Below are 18,764 nucleotides of genomic sequence, written 5' to 3' on the forward strand. Positions count from 1 at the left end.
ACGGAATACTATGAATTCTGTTGAACACCCATGCCACACCCATGCTGAACCCAGGCCACAGAACAGGGCCTATTGTAATGTTTCAAAACCTAAAGATGGTATGGAAACTATTGTCGCCAAAGCCATCTGGGGTGAGCGAGTCCAGCAAAAACAAATGTCGCTGTGCTGGCTTCAGTACCTGTTAATCATTTTCAAAACAATTCTCATAACATTACAGAACTGTTGATATTTGATAATGTAGTTGATCATTTAAAACACGCACACAAAGCAAATAATGATCTGCTTTTCTTGGCTGTCGACTCCAGGCAGGGATGATAATTTGGACAGGAGGTCACCCTGGCATTTTAAAGAAGTGAATTTGCATTGTACAGTAAAAGTAACTTTGTCAATCAATTCAAAAGCAACGCAGGAAAGCGCACTTACAGGAAGAGCAGTCATTGGCTCCACCATTTCCATTTTCCATGTCGGTACAACATACATGTCCACAATGTGGACATCTGTGGTCTACAGTGATCAAAATAACATATTAATGTAAAACTGCACTACAACCAGCAACATTTGTAGAATTTATGATCTTGTACTTGGGCGGGGGGGACCAAAATAAAATAAAATATATAAATGATAAGGTCCTACTTCTAAAAGAACATAGAGAAACAAAACCATACATTTCTTTGGGCAGCTTCTTGGATGAGTTTGAAACAAGCGTTTCCAATCTGCAACAGGGTGATGGAAATAAGTATCTGTAGCCTTCACATAAAAACCACTGCAATAGCTTCAATATGATTACATTGGATTCCATGTATTGCGGGAGGCCCAAAGTCCAGAAGTCTTCCCGCGTCAGACAGATGTCCCCATCTTTGATAATCATCTCTGCTCTGGATCGCGTCTCATCAAGGACATAGTCAAGCTATAATGGATAGAAAAATACACTTATAACCAGAAAATAAATAAAAGTACATATCGAGGACAAAAAGATATTGAAAATTTAATTGAAATTAGAGACATATTGTACAGTATACCTACAAGCATGGCTTGAACGGGGGAGATATTGTTTAAATATCCCAGCGCTGGCCAGTAGTCATGGTCCCCTATTGACATTTGCGATGTGTCTAAAAGTAATTCAGCAACAGTTGCTATTTATATCCTGTTTTACACTCAAATAAAAAACTGACATTCGGCATCTAAGTAATGTTCTTTTTTGTGCAAGCATCACTAAAATGCATATAAATAGTACCTTTAAAGCTGTCACCTTGGGGAGTGTGGCTTTCTGCATTCATGGACTCTGAAGAGAACACAGTATTATGCAGATACCAAAAAACAAGTACAACTTAAATTGTATCTGTATTAAAAATGATAATACCACTACCTCTCAGTTCGGGGATGATGAAAGGCTTCAACTGTGAAACATTTACAGATTTTCTCAGCAGAGTACCAGCTTTGCTGGAAAGTGTTGCCACACCCTTTTCAGAGATGGATGTTATAATGTATGGTCCAGACCAGTTAGCCTCCAGTCGCCCTCCTTTTCGGCCTTCCTTTCTTTTGTTAGCTTTCAGGACTTCATCGCCAACGTTGAAGTGGAAGGATTTAATGTTTGAACTTTGTTTTCTTTCAAATGCCTTCTTTTGCCTGTCTTGAGCATTTTTTATATTTTGACATATCTAAGAAAATAATAAATGCTTTTAAAGTCATGGTTATTTAAAACAACAATGTTAGTCACTTATATTTTATGTCTATTTTGCCATCACCTTGGCATGCAGATCCGCAATTTCTGCAGTCTTGGCCTCTATGTGTTGTTCTGTTTCTTCAACACATTGGACCTCCCCTTCTTTTTGCATGGTGTTTAATACATCTGGTAAGCGGGGGTGTCTTCCAAACATGGCATAGTATGGCATGTACTTAGTTGATCTCTGTTTGGAGAAAATAAAAATGTTTTTAAAGTTTTCCCATTGTAGTGTACATGGCTCTATCAGCAGTTCTCACAAACTATTACCTGCTTTGATGTGTTGATGGCTGCCACAATACCTTTTAAATGAATGTCCCAATCATTTTGCTCGTCATTGCAGTATTTAGAAAGTGCATTCTTTATATTTCTGTTCGTGCGTTCAGCCTGTCCATTCGCTTGTGGATGGTAAGCAGATGTAACACAGTGCTTAACGCCCAATGCCTCCAAAATACCATGGTTCAACTGCAGACACATAGGTGAATGCGTTGAAATATGCAGTACGATTCATTAAACACGTTCCACAATAACACACTGCTTTTAAGTCCATAACTTTACCTCATTTACAAATTCTCGCCCTTGGTCAGTGATTATTTTCTTCACAAGCCCGAAGTCAAGGAGAATGTTGGCGATTTTTCTCGAGACCTCGGTGGCAGTTTTGCTGTAAAGGGATTTTGCCACCACCCATTTTGTAAAAAGGTCTGTGGCTGTAAGAATATACCTGCAACATGCACAAACGTTTTTTAAATGCATTGCATTGCAATCATACGGTACGGAGCCCCCCGGGTGCCAGGATAGAAAAAATAAAAAATCATAGCTAATCTGTACCCACAGTTTACTAATCTGTACCCACAGTTTACTAATCTGTACCCACAGATTACTAAACTGTACCCACAGATTAGTAAACTGTACCCACAGTTTAGCAATCTGTACCCACAGTTTACTAAACTGTACCCACAGTTTACTAAACTGTACCCACAGTTTAGCAATCTGTACCCACAGTTTACTAATCTGTACCCACAGTTTACTAAACTGTACCCACAGTTTACTAATCTGTACCCACAGATTAGTAAACTGTACCCACAGTTTACTAATCTGTACCCACAGTTTACTAATCTGTACCCACAGTTTAGCAATCTGTACCCACAGTTTACTAAACTGTACCCACAGTTTACTAATCTGTACCCACAGTTTAGCAAAGCATAAATGGTTTAACCCTGATGGCAAAGTCATGATTCGGCTTTTTTTTTTTTTTTTTTTAACACAAATATTTCCTCTTGACACTTCATTTGAATGAATGAAACTATAGTACAAGTCAAATTATTAATGACATTCACTTACTCTGAACCTTTGTACGTCGGAACCTGAGACGTCCTTGCATCATTCTGAACCCAGAATTTGGATGAGATCCTGGGATCCCTGTAATCACCCAGCATCCAACGTTGCGATGTCAGTGGAATTATTCAAGTCAGAGACTCTAAAAACAATGTTATGGTGAGCAGGAATATAGTTTGCTTTCATGAGAACTTAGTTGTAACTTCTGCTAAGCTACACTGGAGCAGTTACAAGTAGCTTTGATACCAGTAGCAGTCAGGTATATATAGAGAGTGCAGCATGCCATACGAATAACCAAGTTTTCATTTTAAAATATGCCACTGTCATACAAACTCACCTTATACCATGCTTTGACATTCGACGGTGGATAATGCATATTCTCTCACTTCTCACCAAGTAGGACTACTATACTAGATCGGCTGTTTCCCTGACTTTCAGACCCACGTTCTGTCATCTGTGGCAGGCATGGCTAGTAGATTTCAGAAATCGAATGTCGATCAACCAATAAGCGAATAGTTCAACCCATGGCACCCATAGGAACGCCCCCTCATTTGAATTACATTTCCACTTGCAAGTTGGCGCTGACAATGAAATAAGTAAATATAAGGCAAAGCGCTTTTATTTATTGATTGACATTTATTTCATACAATATATTTATTTTTGTATTTATTTCCACATTTATTTTTGTATTTATTCTTACATTTTTAATGTAATTTCTTATTTTTGTATATATATTCATTTTTATTTCTACTTTTATTTAATTAGCTATTTATTTCCATATTTATTTTTGGATTTATTTTTAGTTTTTGTATCTTAATTCTTATTTTTGTATTTATTTTCGTTTTTATTTTGCTTTTTATTGATTGATTTATTTTTATTTTTATTTTGAATTTTGGCAGCTTTTGGTACTCCATAGTTACTATGCTGGTGGACGCGAGAAAAGTCTGAGAGAGACGGACTCACGGAGACGAGAGAGCAGAGCAGGAGTGGGGAAGACGCCGCTGCAAACGCGATGCTAGGTAGCTCCAATAATGTAGCCGATAGCCTACAAACTACGCCCACATAAAGCTACGGTAGAAATCATATAATATAGAACTAGATACAAATGACAGACATGATGACAATAGCAACATATCTAAAGAACAAGTTAGTAAACAGCCGCCATCTTAAAGCAGTACACCTCTTCGGAAAGCTCTGTTTTAATGAACCTTCCTAGGGAACCTAAGTAACCTTTTATCTAAAATGCTCATAAATCGGCAAAATCTTGACTTAAATCTATCTATGAATGATGAAACAGTTTTAAAACTTTCACGTCGAAAGCAGACAGAAGGGAACTCATGCAATAACGGGAGCAATTTTACCAACTTTAATGATTAATTCAGAACATTAAATGACTTCCACACATAGCAAATGTTGGTATCTAGTTATCACAAGTTCCGCAATACCCCAGTGTCTAGTTAAATTTAGGGTAAAGAATTGGGCTAGGGCCAATTGTCCCAAAAACCCTTTAAACTTCGCATTGTGTGACCTTTTTTTTTTTTTTTTTTTTTTTTTTTGAGAAAAAAAAAAAATTACAAAAAATAAATTAAAAAATTTAAAAAAAATTGAAATTAAAATTTAAAAAAATTATCACCAGTTACTTTGCCAAGAAACTAATTACTTTTACATTCAGGTAACTGAGTTACTAACACAATTACTTTTTGGGATAAGTAAATTGTAACTGTAATCAATTACTTTTTTTAAGTAAGATTAACAACACCGGTTAAGACTAAGGTGAACGCGCGGAATTTGGGCTTTTGGCCGCGTTGTCGGCTTTCCGCCGGAACTACGTCGGCTGGCGTGTTTCCGGCAATCTGGCTAAAACGTCAAATTCCAACAAGGGGAAATAATGTGATTTAAAGAACGTTAATCTTTTTTACAAGTAAATTCGCCTGACTCACCACAATGACGTTCCACATGCGAGCCGCCTCGGCCACAATGGTGGAGACGCCGCTGCAGCCGGGCATCAGAACGATCTTGATGGGCTCCGTGTACAGCAGATCGTACGGCAGCTTAGTGGACTCGCCGGGGTCGCACTGCAAAAATGCCCGCAATCGTCACAAAGACAGACATAATATCTCCTCGCAATTCCAAATATTTAAAAAAAAACAACAACAACAAAAAAGTCTTATCAAGAACAAGTGTCTTATTTCTTGTTTAAAAGACATATTGCTTTATTTTGCATTTTAATAAAAAAAAAAAACAAAAAAAAAAAAAAAAAAAAAAACAACCCTATATATTCGTATGTCTCCGTTTTATTCAATCTTTAATGATTTTATAAAAAAATATTTTGTGATTATTTTATTTTTGTATTTTTAATTTAGATAAATAGAAATATATTTTTAAATTAAAAAACTTACTTATTTTTATTTATTTAGCGATTTCCTTTTTTTTTTTTTTTTAAATTATTATTTTTTTTAAAAACCCGTATTCTCATATTCTTTTTCTTTATTTAATTTTGAAGGGAATAGTATCTTTTCTCATATTTACCGATCGACTGTTTGTATTACTCTAACACATTTAATATAATCAATCAGGGAATCAGGTTTCTCTTATTTACTATTTGTTTGTATTACTCTAACACACCCAATATATAATAAATAGCACTTATACCATAGTTTGAGGAAAACAAGCAGAATATATTTGACATAGGGCATAAGAGATACATGACGCCTTCTTATCACGGAAGTCCAACGTGTAAGTCATGCGACTGACTGACCAAGATTGACGCTGACGAGGCAAGACATCTATAAGTCCGCGTCTGCACCGCTCCCGCAATCAGTTCTCCCGGACAGTCCAGAACAAATGGTGGGACGTCCTGTCCCAACACAAGGAACACCGGAGAAAGCCTGATATCCTGATAACAAGACGGATATGACTCCAAGAGCACCTTTGACGCTGAGGTGGCAAATCCACAACCCTCATTGCCCTGACAACAGTAACTCCCGAATCCTCCTGTCCAATCCACAAACAGACAATAATCCTAAACATCGCCCAAGCACACCTTTCTTCTGCCCACAGCTCACCCCATGAGAACCTTCAAAAAGACTGAATGTTTAACTATACGTTGTCATTTTTCTTAGGGAACGTTTTGTTGACTTGTGATATGGTGACCTTGGAACGAGTCTGCCTCCTCGCCTGAGTCTGTTACTGCTTCGCCTTGCTGTTTGATCGCCGTTGACCTGAATAAATTGTCATTTTGTGCTTCGAAGCCTTTTTCCAGCTTTCAAAATGGAGTCAGTACAAGGGGTTAAGACTGGTGAGCGCGTGGAGGTTGGCCTTTTGGCCTGGTTATCGGAGTTTCGCCGGCCCAGGTCGTTGAATCTGCCCAGCGTGGGTACGGCAGTTCAGCTGGCGTGATTCCGGCAATCCGGCTAAAAGGTAAGATTCTGTAAATTTTTTAAAAGTGCAGTGATTATTTTCTTTTGTATTTATTAATTTTTAAATACATTTTTAAATGTGTTTTTAATTACAAAAACAAAAAAGGGAACATATTTTTTAAATACTGTATTGAAAAAATATATTTAAAAATATTACAGTAGTTATTGACTTTTTTTTTTTTAATTTCTGAATTTGTTTTTAAAAATAAATAAAAATGGGGATTTTCAAAAATGTCGTATTATTTGATTTTTTCCAGTTACATTTAGTTAAAAAAGGGCAAAAAGCATTTCATTTTTGAAGTTTTTTTATTTTGCTTTTTTTTTTTAAACCAATATTTTTCAGAAGTACAGTATTCTTATAACCTCTTTAAATTTTAAAAAGCATAGTGAATATTTTCTCTTGAATTTATTTTATTTTAGATATATTTTTAAATGACTTTTTTTTTTTTAATTATGAAAATAAACATGGAGGAAAATATTTTTTCAATATTACAGTGATTATTTTTTTAGAAGTATTTTTTTTTTTAAATGGAGGGAAATGTTGTTGTTGTTTTTTTAATATTACACCGATTATTTTACTATTTTTATTTTTTTAGAAGTTTTTTTTTTCTAATAAAAAACAAAAATGGGAATTTCTAACGTTTTTATTGTTTTTTTTCCGTGACATTATTAATTAGAAAATTAAGGGGGGAAAAAAATATTTTTATGAAAAAAAGTATATTTTCTATCATTTTTAAAGAGCATTGTGATTATTTTATTTTGTATTTATTTAATTTGATATATAATTTTCAATTTAATTTTTAATCAAAAAATACAGAGGGAATATTTTTTAAATTAAAAAAATATACATAGTGATTATTTTATTTTGTATTTTTAAATATCAACATTTATTGTTTCATTTTAAAAAAATGAGAAAGTGTTATTTAATTAATGGGTTATTTGGATTTTGGGGAAAATATTTCAAATAAAAACAAAATCTCGCAGCACACCTCACCAAAATGTTCCAAAATTACTTTCCGTAAAGTATATTTAATTATAAAATAATTTCTCAGTATTTGTACTTACTCAGTGTGAAACGTTTAGCAATTAGGCTTGAAAAACTATCAGACTGGGGACTTGAGCAATGTCTTTAAGCACATCAGTGCTGGTCGTCTCGCTGACGATGGCTTTGCAGGCAGGTCGTATTAACGTCTCTGCCACAGTTTGGGACTTTTGGGATTTAGCGACAAAGTAACTGGCTTTCAGGGCGTTCTTATTTACCTTTGTAGTTTTTCTCAAAAAAGTTGCCCATTTCTCTGTGTTTTCACGAAGGCGTACAAAATAGTCCATCAACTTGTTCTGAAGCGACAGGCGTTCATTTGGAGATGACGTTGAAGCTTGTATGGCGCTAGATAGCCGCTCGTGCCGCGTTCAAGAACTGCTCGGTTTTCTAGCCCTCTCCCACCTTGCTGTCCTCGATATTGTGTTGGAATAAAACAAAGAGGGAGGATCAACGGTCGTCACATGTGGATAAAATGTTAAGGACACTTTTGTGTATATCGACACTTGACGAGTCAAATAATGAACAGTAGACGTGCAGGGGTCCACATTGTTGCGGAGAGCAAGGTGGCTAGAAATCCGAGCAGCTCTTGAACGCAACACGACTCATCTGCACTTTGCCCGACGATGTTAAAAAACATAAAGCGACATTGGATCATTTCTCGCAGCACACCTGACGATCTCTCACGGCGGCGGCACAATCGGTTGAAAAACACTGGAATGTAGGGTTCATCCTCTCCGTGTGTGTATGTTTTTGTGGAAGATTAAAAAAAAAGACATTACACAGTTCAGTTTAATCGAGCCACGGCGGGCACGGCCGTCCCTCAGGGCGGGCACGGCCCCCTAATGCCCGCCCATGCCGCCGGGTCTGAATTCTGTTCCAATCACTCTATCGGAGAAAAATCAGAGTTGTAGAAATGACTGGAAACTCAAGAGAGCCATGACATTATTTTCTTCTCAAGTGTATGTAAACTTTTGACCACAACTGTACATATCACAACCAGTGTTGTTAATCTTACTGAAAAAAAGTAATTAATTATAGTTACAAATTACTTCTCCCAAAAAGTAATTGCGTTAGTAACTCAATTACTTGAATGTAAGAGTAATTAGTTACTTGGCAAAGTAATTGGTGATAATTACTTTTTTTTTTCCCCTCAAAAAAAAAAACACACAAAAAAAAAAAAACATTGGCCACACTATGTGAAGTTTTTTGTGAAGGTTTTTGGTACAATTGGCCCGAGCCCAATTCTTTACCCTAATTTACCCTTTACCCTGAATCAACTGTTAAAAGTTGTTAAAATTGCTCCCATTATTGCATTTGTTCCCTTCTCTCTACTTTCGACATATGAAAGTTTTAAAACTGTTTCATCATTTAAAGATAGATTCAAGTCAAGATTTTGCTGATTTAGAAGTATTTTAGATAAAAAGTTACTTAGATTCGCTAGGAAGGTTCTCTACAACAGAGCCGTCCTAAAAAGTCTACTGCTTTAAGATGGCGGCTGTCTACTAACGCATTTAGTGCCATGCAGTGTTGTTAATTTTACTTTAAAAAAGTAATTAATTACAGTTACAAATTACTTCTCCCAAAAAGTAATTGCTTTAGTAACTCAGTTACCTGAATGTAAGAGTAATTAGTTACTTGGCAAAGTAACTAGTGATTTTTTTTTTTTTCTCCCCCCCCCAAAAAAAAACAGGTCACACAATGTGAAGCTTAAAGGGCTTGGGGGACAATTGGCCCAAGCCCAATTCTTTACCCTCCACTTAACTAGACACAAGGGTATTGCGATAACTAGCTAGTAACCTTTGCTATGTGTGGAAGTCATTTAAAGTTGTGAATCAATAGTTAAAGTTGTTAAAATTTCTCCCGTTATTGCATTAGTTCCCTTCTGTCTACTTTAAACATGTGTAAGTTTTTAAATTGTTTCATCATTTAAAGATAGATTTAAGTTAAGATTTTGCCGATTTAGGAACATTTTAGATAAAAAAAAAATGACTTAGGTTCGCTAGGAAGGATCTCTACATCAGGGCCTTCCTGAGAGGTCTACTGCTTTAAGATGGCGGCTGTTTACAAACGCATGTAGTCCTTAAAACATGTTGGCAATGCAGCAGTGTCTGTCAGATGCATCTAGATCTATAATATGATATCTACCGTGTCATGTGGGCGTAGTTTGTCGGCTATGGCTGCAGTCAGGTATTATTGGAGCCATCTAGCATCGCGGTTGCAACGGCGTCTTCCCCACTCCTGCTCTGCTCTCGTCCCCGTGAGTCCGTTTCTCTCAGACTTTTTTTTATTCAACCAACTTAGTATCTATCGCATAGTAACGCACGCCTTTCCCGCCTCAGTAACGGTAACGGCGTTGCCAAGATGAGAAAAGTAATTAATTAGATTACTCATTACTGAAAAAAATAACGCCGTTAGTAACGCCGTTATATTGTAACGCCGTTATTAACAACACTGATCACAACCCTACTTGAAACACCGCAATCTAAAAGCACTCCGCGAAGCAATCACGTGGTACAGCCGGGCAGCAAGGCTTCGGACGTCATCATTTTTCGGACCGCCCCTAAATCAAGCGAGCCTAGTTTGCGCGGATCGCGGAAGAAGAGACATCTTTCTACTCGACGCAGGCTTCGCAAGGTCGGCGCAACTCGTGGCATCACTACCAGAGATATTTGACGTCTCTTTCGGAAAGAATGGACCAAGGTAAGTGAAATGAAAATGCCTCCATTAATTTCGCTACAAAAAAAAAAAAAAGAAAACGACGTGCAACCGTTATAATAGAATTAATCTGCGTAAATTTGCTAGCAAACTAGCGTGAAGTGTCTAATCCGCTACTTCAACTGGTGTAGAAATTTTGGACAACAACACCAACGACATTTTTTTTTTTGGGAAGTAATGCTTATCAAAGAATACATGGCTCGGAGATGTGTCTTGAGCCCCCCCCCCCCCCGAAAGATGGACACGGAGTGTGACATTTGAAGTGCGTCGTCAAGTTCTTTCCAAATCTGGGGTCTTTTGCACACAATGCCAAAGATTGTACACTTGAGACTCGTTGTTTGATCATCTCTTCTAGTAATATATGTGTCCTGACGGTTTGGATTTGAATCTTGGTAAAGTTTTATCTTAAAAGGCGTGGCAGCATGAAAGGATCCTCACCTCTTAACGGTTGCGTGCCTCTGATGTTGCCTCTGAAGTTCAAACAAGGGCATAGGTTTCGTCCCAACATTGGAAGGGACGATATAACAGCATTAATCAGACCAAATTGGGCGAACGGGGTTCAGGGATACATTTCTCACGAATATGAATAATGACCTAATTAATTGATAGGCTAAATGATCAACGCAAAAGAAATCTGTATTGACTTACACTAACTTTCATATGTATTAGTTGAAGTGATACATCGTTCGATTCTAAGCATTGTTTTCCAAAACCACTAAAGAAACATTTTGAAAACTTCCAGAATAAATGCCTGGATTTTTTTTTTTTTTTTTTAGCATGTTTAAATTGCAATGTTTGAACAGAATTTGAATGATATGAACATACAGTACACAATCATCTCAACTATCCAGGATGCAAGAAATAAACCATTTTCTTAAGCCCACTCCACATTGTCTGTCTAAATAAAGACATGAAATACAATCGAAAAACATCTTAGTTAGGGACCACCCAAAAAATAGAATTTAAAAAATGGAATCTTCCTTCAGGTAAAACACTACTGCTTTTGTCCACAAACACAAGCAAACTCAACAAGAAATGAAATCTCCTCTGGGCTGCTTTAAGACCACATCAATAAAATAAAAAAGAAAATGGGGACACTTCTTTCTTCCTACTCGAGTTTTGCAGGTTAGCATATTCATACAATTTAATGTCATGCTAACTATGCCAAATGCAGGTCGGACTTTCAGTAGCAAAATTAGTGGCGTACCATGTCATCAGCCAATTAAACGTGTGTTTGAGGGAACAAAATGGACTGGCACATTCAGCAAGTGAAAGGGCCTGTCAGGAGATAATGAAAGTCATTCACTCAATTATAGCATGATATATAATGATATATATATATATATGTATATATATATATATATATATATATATATATATATATATATATATATATATATATATATATATATATATATATATATATTTATTTATTTATATATATATATATAAATTTCAAATTAAAAAAAAATATTTTTGCCAAAGGTTTTTTTTTTTTCTTCTTGGATGAAAAAGTTTGTTTGATTGAAGCAACTTTTATTGGGACGGAATGATTTAGACACAAGTGTCCTACCCATAATATGGCTCAAACACACAAAGGATTGCTTCGATCAAAGAAAACGGTTTCAATGAAAAAGGAAGTGTTCAAATGCAAATTTCTGAGTCTCAAATATTTTTTCACATTTGTTTTACGATTGAATTTTTGGGGATTTTTGATTGAAGTGATTTTTCTTTTGAAAAGATATATATATTTTTTTGTTTGAAGCAACTTATTTTTTGATTGATTAATAAAGGCACAAATGTTCTCGCCAAATTGGGGTCCAAACGCAAAATTACATGACTTCAATCAAAAAACAAAACCTGACTTTAAAAAAAAAAAAAAAAAAATTCAAAGAAAAATAGTTTTCAAATACATGTATTTTGAATCATTTATGCACTGCCCGTCTGCCTTAAGCTCCCTTTTACCTGCACATATGTCCTCACACAGAAGATCCAACGTACGATAACCAGGGAGGTGCGGGCGCAATACCGGATCCTCCCAACGAACCGGACTGGAGAGAGGGCGGAGCGTACGCAATACCGGATCCCTCCAACGAACCGTTGCCCGATCCCACGCACTGGATAGAGGGCGGAGCGTACGCCATAGAGGAGTGGTCCAACAAACCTTTGGACGATCCAACGTACAGGAGAGAGGGCGCCATACCGAAGCGTTCAAACCTTCTGCAACCGTTGGAAAAAGACTCCCACCGACCCCAAGTGGCCTTAAACCGGGCCCCGGTTCTACCCGGGCTGGCTGGCGGCCGACGGCACTCCGGACCTCCGCAGGTGAGTACAGATTTCGGAGCAAGTGTTGCTTCCCCGAGGCCAGCAGGAAGAGTTAACTGAGCTACCAGGACAAATCGAAGCCGTGCCGATGCTCCGTAATAGCCCAAGTAAAACCTGAACAGGGTCCTGGAACGAATTCGCTTTGTCTGTAGAGGTAGTACTGTACTATTTCACCAGAGAACTCATTTAAATCAGCGTCTGTTGAACAAATCAGGTATTTCTACCAAGAACATGGTTACATTTAGACCTGATATGATCCCATGGCTTTGTCTGTCGCTAGAAACCTGGAGCAATTGAGGCTGCTTGCTGCAATTGCTTCGTAAGAAGTATCTTACCCGCCGCCAAAGCGATCGACACCCAAATTGAGCAGCTTCTCAATGCTGGTAAGTCTTGTAATTGTCCTAAAATTTCAATTGACTGTAAGCTGTGTGTAAACGTTAACCAGTAATGAATGAATGAATCTCTAATGTTTAGGGACCCTGGATAAATGGACAAATTGGATTCTTTTTTTTGTTCTACATTTAACTCAGCTTAATAAAGCCATACAGTTACTACTTCTAATCAGCTTGGAAGGAGGACCAGCAGTGCACACATGAAATAAATAAATACACAATGAAATATATCATTCAAAGTGTCATTCAAAGTCTCCTATTTCAATATTTTTTCATTTATTTTTAACATTTCTTTATTTCAATTTTTATTGATGTTTATCACTTTTCATTGATTTATTCCAATTTCTATTTCTTTCTTTCGTTTTATGTTTATTCATCGTTTTGACTTGCAGGGATTACTCTTGTTTGAATCCTGTGCCTAAATAAATACCAGGAAGAAAAGACAAACACACACTTCGTCAAGACTCTTACTTCAGTTTTAAATTTGATACTAATTCAGTGTTTTATTTTCTGCAGGCATCACAAACATATTGTTATAATAAATATTGCTAGCATACAAAGGCCCCACAAATACACTGTCGGAAATATTTCTTCCGACAGTCAAATTGTAAAACACAAATGAATAAAATGTGCAAAACCGCCATGAATGTAGCTTGACTTGAACTAACACAGACTATCACAGACTACCGCATACAAACCCAATGTATGTCTAGTGTTTGCATTTCCATACGAACGGCTGTTGTCTGTCGGACAACGACTCGCTAATTCAAAAGCACAGTGGTCGTTTGGGCCACCTGCGAGTTTTATCGGAGGGGAGGCCCAATCGGCCATTGCTTGGGACTATTAGGAGAACCAGAATTCTCTGGGACTTCGGGTGTTAAAGATGCATTCCATTATACATTCTATTTTCTTTGCATTTGCTCGTGTGATTGGCTTGTTTGTCACTTTCTTTGTAGGCAAGACCGACGCAAGTGAAGCAGCTCCTGAAAACATCTATGGGCTGGCGAGTCACCTCGAGGAGGGTATCAGAAACAGAGCCCAAAGTCTGCTCAAAGCCCAAGATGTGGAACAAGTCACCAATTGTTTGGAGGTCAGATTGCGTGGCTCAGCAAGGTAAAAAGCTGCTTATCCTTTCTTGAAAAAATCCTTTCACTCTGAGCCCGCAAAACATGGCGCCAACTATTGGTCAAAATATGTACTATAAAATATTGCCACTGATTTAACATTTGATGTGTTTCGAACAACATCATTTAGTACAAGAGAACAATTGTGGTGTATTAGCGCCTACATGTCTTTAAGATCGAGGATCCCTTTATGGAAAACAAATCACGGATATCCACCTCCTAGAGCAGGGGTCCCCAAACTACGGCCCGCGGGCCGGACACGGCCCGCAGTCACATTTGGTCCGGCCCCCTGAGCCCCCCAAAAAAAAATAAATAAAAATTATATATATATATATATATATTTACATATACATATATATATTAGGGCTGTCAAACGATTACAATTTTTAATCGAGTTAATTACAGCTTAAAAATTAATTAATCGTAATTAATCGCAATTCAAACCATCTCTAAAATATGCCATGTTTTTCTTTAAATTATTTTTGGAATGGAAAGACAAGACAAGATGGATATATACATTCGACATACGGTACATAAGGACTGCATTTGTTTATTATAACAATAAATCAACAAGATGGCATTAACATTATGAACATTCTCTTAAAGCGATCCATGGATAGAAAGACTTGTAGTTCTTAAAAGACAAATTTTAGTACAATTTATAGAAATGTTATATTAAAACCCCTTTTGATGTTTTCGTTTTAATGACATTAGTAAAATTTTCAATCAAAAAAAAAATAAACTAGTAGCCCGCCATTGTTGATGTCAATAATTACTTACACAATGCTCATGGATGGCTGAAGCCTATAAAATCATTCGCACCCAAGCGCCAGCAGAGGGCGGCAAAACTCCTTAAAACACAATTAACAAGTGGTGTTTCACTGTACCGTCATTTAAATCTGTCTGAGCAGGTAATCTGCGTTAATTGTGTCAAATATTTTAACGTGATTAATTAAAAAAATGAATTAACGCCCGTTAACGCGATTATTTTGACAACCCTAATATATATATATATATATATATATATATATATATATATATATATATATATATATATATATTTTTTTTTTTTTTCAATAGTGTTATTTATTTCCTGGCTTTTTTTCTGTGAAGCACCCATAGAGGGTTATTTGGTTATTATCTATTTAATTAATACTGTTATTATTATTTATTATTATATTATATTAGCTTAAAAATTGATTAATTGTAATTAATCGCAATTCAAACCATCTCTAAAATATGCCATATTTTTCTGTAAATTATTGTTGGAATGGAAAGATAAGACACAAGACGGATCTATACATTCAACATACGGTACATTAGTACTGTATTAGTTTATTATAACAATAAATCAACAAGATGGCAATAACATTATTAACATTTTGTTAAAGCGATCCATGGATAGAAAGACTTGTAGTTCTTAAAAGATAAATGTTAGTACAAGTTATAGAAATTTTAGATTAAAACCCCTCTTAATGTTTTCATTTTTTTTTAATTTTCCATCAAAAAAATAAACTAATAACTCGCCATTGTTGATGTCAATAATTACCTCTTACTCATGGTGCTGAAAGCTTTAAAATCAGTTGGACCCAAGCCCCAGCAGAGGGCGCCAAACACCAAAAAACAAGCAACAAGTGGACATGACACTCTGCTGTCATTTTAATCTGTTTGAGCGGGGCATGTGCATTAATTGCGTCAAATATTTTAACGTGATTAATTTAAAAAATTAACTACCGCCCGTTAACACGATAATTTTGACAGCCCTAATTATATTATGTTATATTGTTTTTATTTTATTTACTTTGGTTCCGTGAAGAATCCAGAAAGGGTTATTTGATTGTGGCTTTCTGAAAAACAATACATTTTTACATTTAGGCACTCCTGCAATCGTCACACTTTTTCTGTTACAAACTGACCCCGGCCCCTCATCAAAGAAGGGAAGGGTTATGTGGCCCTCACAGGAAAAAGTTTGGGGACCCCTGTCCTAGAGGAAAGCTTATTCTGTCCTATGGTTAAACCCTTCTTTTCCCTCCTCTTCAGTTTTCAGAAGCATTTGAAAGCGTTTATAAAGTCTCTAGTCGTGGCTGAGCTGAGGAAGATAGAGGCACTTGAGGCCTTCAAGTCGGAAAAAGAACAACTCCTTCAACTTGTCCGGAGAAAACACCACGTGGAAGCTTTCGAGAAGGTAACACACCACATATTTACTCTCACGTCAACAAAATGGAATATTTTTTGTGATACACGACTAGGCATGTTCCGGCATGAGATTTTGGCGGTTTCACAGTATTGCAATTATAGCTCCAAAAAGTGTTATTATGAGATGGATGGGTCAAAAAAAAAAAAATATATATATATGTATATATATATATATATATATATATATTCCCCCCCCCCCCATTGAAGAGGATTTTTCAAAATATTTTTCAGAACATATTTGCAAATTGGAACATGAATGTAATGTCCAAATAAATAAATGAATGAACAAAAAATATCAAATATTTGAAATCAAATACAAATAAATACAACTTATGGACTATAGCCACAGCTCACGTTGCTCAACACTTCTCAATAAAATTGAAAAAATATATACGGTATATATAAATATATACCATTTTGTTTCAACCCAGCCGTAAAACGAAGGTAATTAATTATATTTATTCTTCAAAATGTCTGTCGTTTTTATCTTAGAATCATTAATTGATGTCTCATATTTCGTTTAAAATATATATATATCTATATATATTAGGGGTGTCAAACGATTAAAATTTTCAATCGAGTTAATTACAGCTTAAAAATGAATTGATCGTAATTCATGGCAATTAATCGCAATTCAAACCATCTCTAAAGTAGTGTTAATAGTTTATTTTCATCAATTAACAAAATGCAGCGAATTAACAGAACAGAAGCATTTTGTAAATTGATAAAAATAAAAAATCATTGTTTATATTTTTAAAAGCATTCTTAGTTTACATCATTTTTTCACGCCTAACTAAAACTTTTTGCACAGTACTGTATATATACATATATATATTTTTATTGCTTACTTTAAAAAAAAAAAAAAAAAAAGCGGATTTCGGGTAGGATCGGATCAGGTTGGATGAGAATACCTGAATTTTCCTAATTCCTCTCCAGGCCCTGTCGAGCGATGACCACCGATTCCTTAATGCTGTGTGCTGGGCGTCAAGCAAGCTGGATTTTGTGACTTTGCAGCCCAACCCATTCTCCCCATCACTTACGGCGGCCATAATCCATCGCCTGTCCAAGGACTTCAGAAAGGAAAAGGTTCCCCCACTGAAGTAAGGCCAAGACACAATACCAAAGCACTTGCAGATAATTTGACTTTCGGTATTTGTCGTGTTTCTTTTCAAACGAATCCAAATATAGCACTTCAAAGATGTCATTTTGAAATTTGGCTAGCCTAATAACATCATTGTGTGAGACATTTTCTCATTTTTTCAGAAGGTACACACACACGAACACACAAACACGAAACGTTTTTCACGTGGCCGGCGAACAACCAAATGCCATAGCGACCTTGGTCCATTTAATTGAAGATTGAACTATAGCGTTACAAGAATGAATACTGTTTTATACGGCGTTATTAATCTTTCAAATATTTCTCTGGCTCCATTTGTGCAGATTTTTTAGGTACCTAGTGCACAAGTTGACCAAAATGGCTCTGGACGAGGAAGAGAAGCAGCGCATAGCGGAGCAGCTGAAAGAGAGTAGAATCATCTTATCTGACATCATGGGAAATGCACCCGAAGAAGCCAGACCAGATCAGAAGTTGGAACAGATCATTGTTATGCTGGGCGCATTCATTGGCTGAGAGCCATATAATATGTTTAAAACAAAAAATACAAGTCATTTGTCCCTTTTATGTCATTAAAAGTTTAAAGACCAACAAGTCTTTGAATTCTTTTTGATAACATTGCTGTTGCTAATCAATGATGAGTATTTCTTACCATTGATGCTACCTCTGGTACTAGATTTCCATACTCCTTGAATTGATTCGGTGAAATCGGGAGATTAACTCTTTAACCGTGCGCAGTCAGTTTGTTAAAGCGTGCTGATTTTCGCACATATTTAATTTTCGGATTCAGCATCACTCATTATTATTTAAATAATATTTTATTTCCATACTCCTTGAATTGATTCGGTGAAATCGGGAGATTAACTCTTTAACCGTGCGCAGTCAGTTTGTTAAAGCGTGCTGATTTTCGCACATATTTAATTTTCGGATTCAGCATCACTCATTATTATTTAAATAATATTTTATTTCCATACTCCTTGAATTGATTCGGTGAAATCGGGAGATTAAGTCTTTAACCGTGCGCAGTCAGTTTGTTAAAGCGTACTGATTTTACCAAAATGACAAAGTTACAGTACATCAAAATTAAAATACACATTACTGCAATAAAGGTTTCATTAGTGACTAAAAGATCGCCTGTGACCTATCACAGTGTGTACTTTAGTTTGTCAAGTGGAAAATTTACTCCCTATTGTGAATGACTTGAAATTGCTGTCATCCTTACATTTTTATGAACGGACTCATTAATATGGCTTCATTACAATTAAACGTATCAAAAAAGTAATATTCTCTCTATGGTGCAACCAAACCAATTTTCTTGTCTTACATTTCGCTACTTAAAGGGGTAGTTCGGATTTTTTGACATCAGGCTTAATCTTCGA

General features: G+C 36.1%; 1 protein-coding gene across 1 annotated transcript; it reads left to right on the top strand.

Annotated features, from left to right (window-relative positions):
* The first annotated feature begins 10,113 nt into the window (after positions 1 to 10,113).
* Positions 10,114 to 17,948, top strand: LOC130915302 (uncharacterized). The gene is made up of 7 exons (XM_057835249.1): positions 10,114 to 10,216; positions 12,219 to 12,556; positions 12,837 to 12,939; positions 13,905 to 14,061; positions 16,113 to 16,257; positions 17,205 to 17,368; positions 17,712 to 17,948. The coding sequence occupies exons 1-7, from the start codon at positions 10,207 to 10,209 to the stop codon at positions 17,899 to 17,901; spliced, it is 1,107 nt and encodes a 368-aa protein (XP_057691232.1). The 5' UTR covers positions 10,114 to 10,206; the 3' UTR covers positions 17,902 to 17,948.
* Positions 17,949 to 18,764: the final 816 nt, after the last annotated feature.

This window comes from Corythoichthys intestinalis, chromosome 4 (genome assembly GCF_030265065.1).
Source record: "Corythoichthys intestinalis isolate RoL2023-P3 chromosome 4, ASM3026506v1, whole genome shotgun sequence".
In the NCBI taxonomy this organism is placed as follows: domain Eukaryota; kingdom Metazoa; phylum Chordata; class Actinopteri; order Syngnathiformes; family Syngnathidae; genus Corythoichthys; species Corythoichthys intestinalis.

Coding starts and splice junctions, on each gene's coding strand:
- LOC130915302 (XM_057835249.1), top strand. Junction 12,940..13,904: donor TGAGCAGCTTCTCAATGCTG/GTAAGTCTTGTA, acceptor CTTTCTTTGTAG/GCAAGACCGACGCAAGTGAA. Junction 14,062..16,112: donor AGATTGCGTGGCTCAGCAAG/GTAAAAAGCTGC, acceptor CCTCCTCTTCAG/TTTTCAGAAGCATTTGAAAG.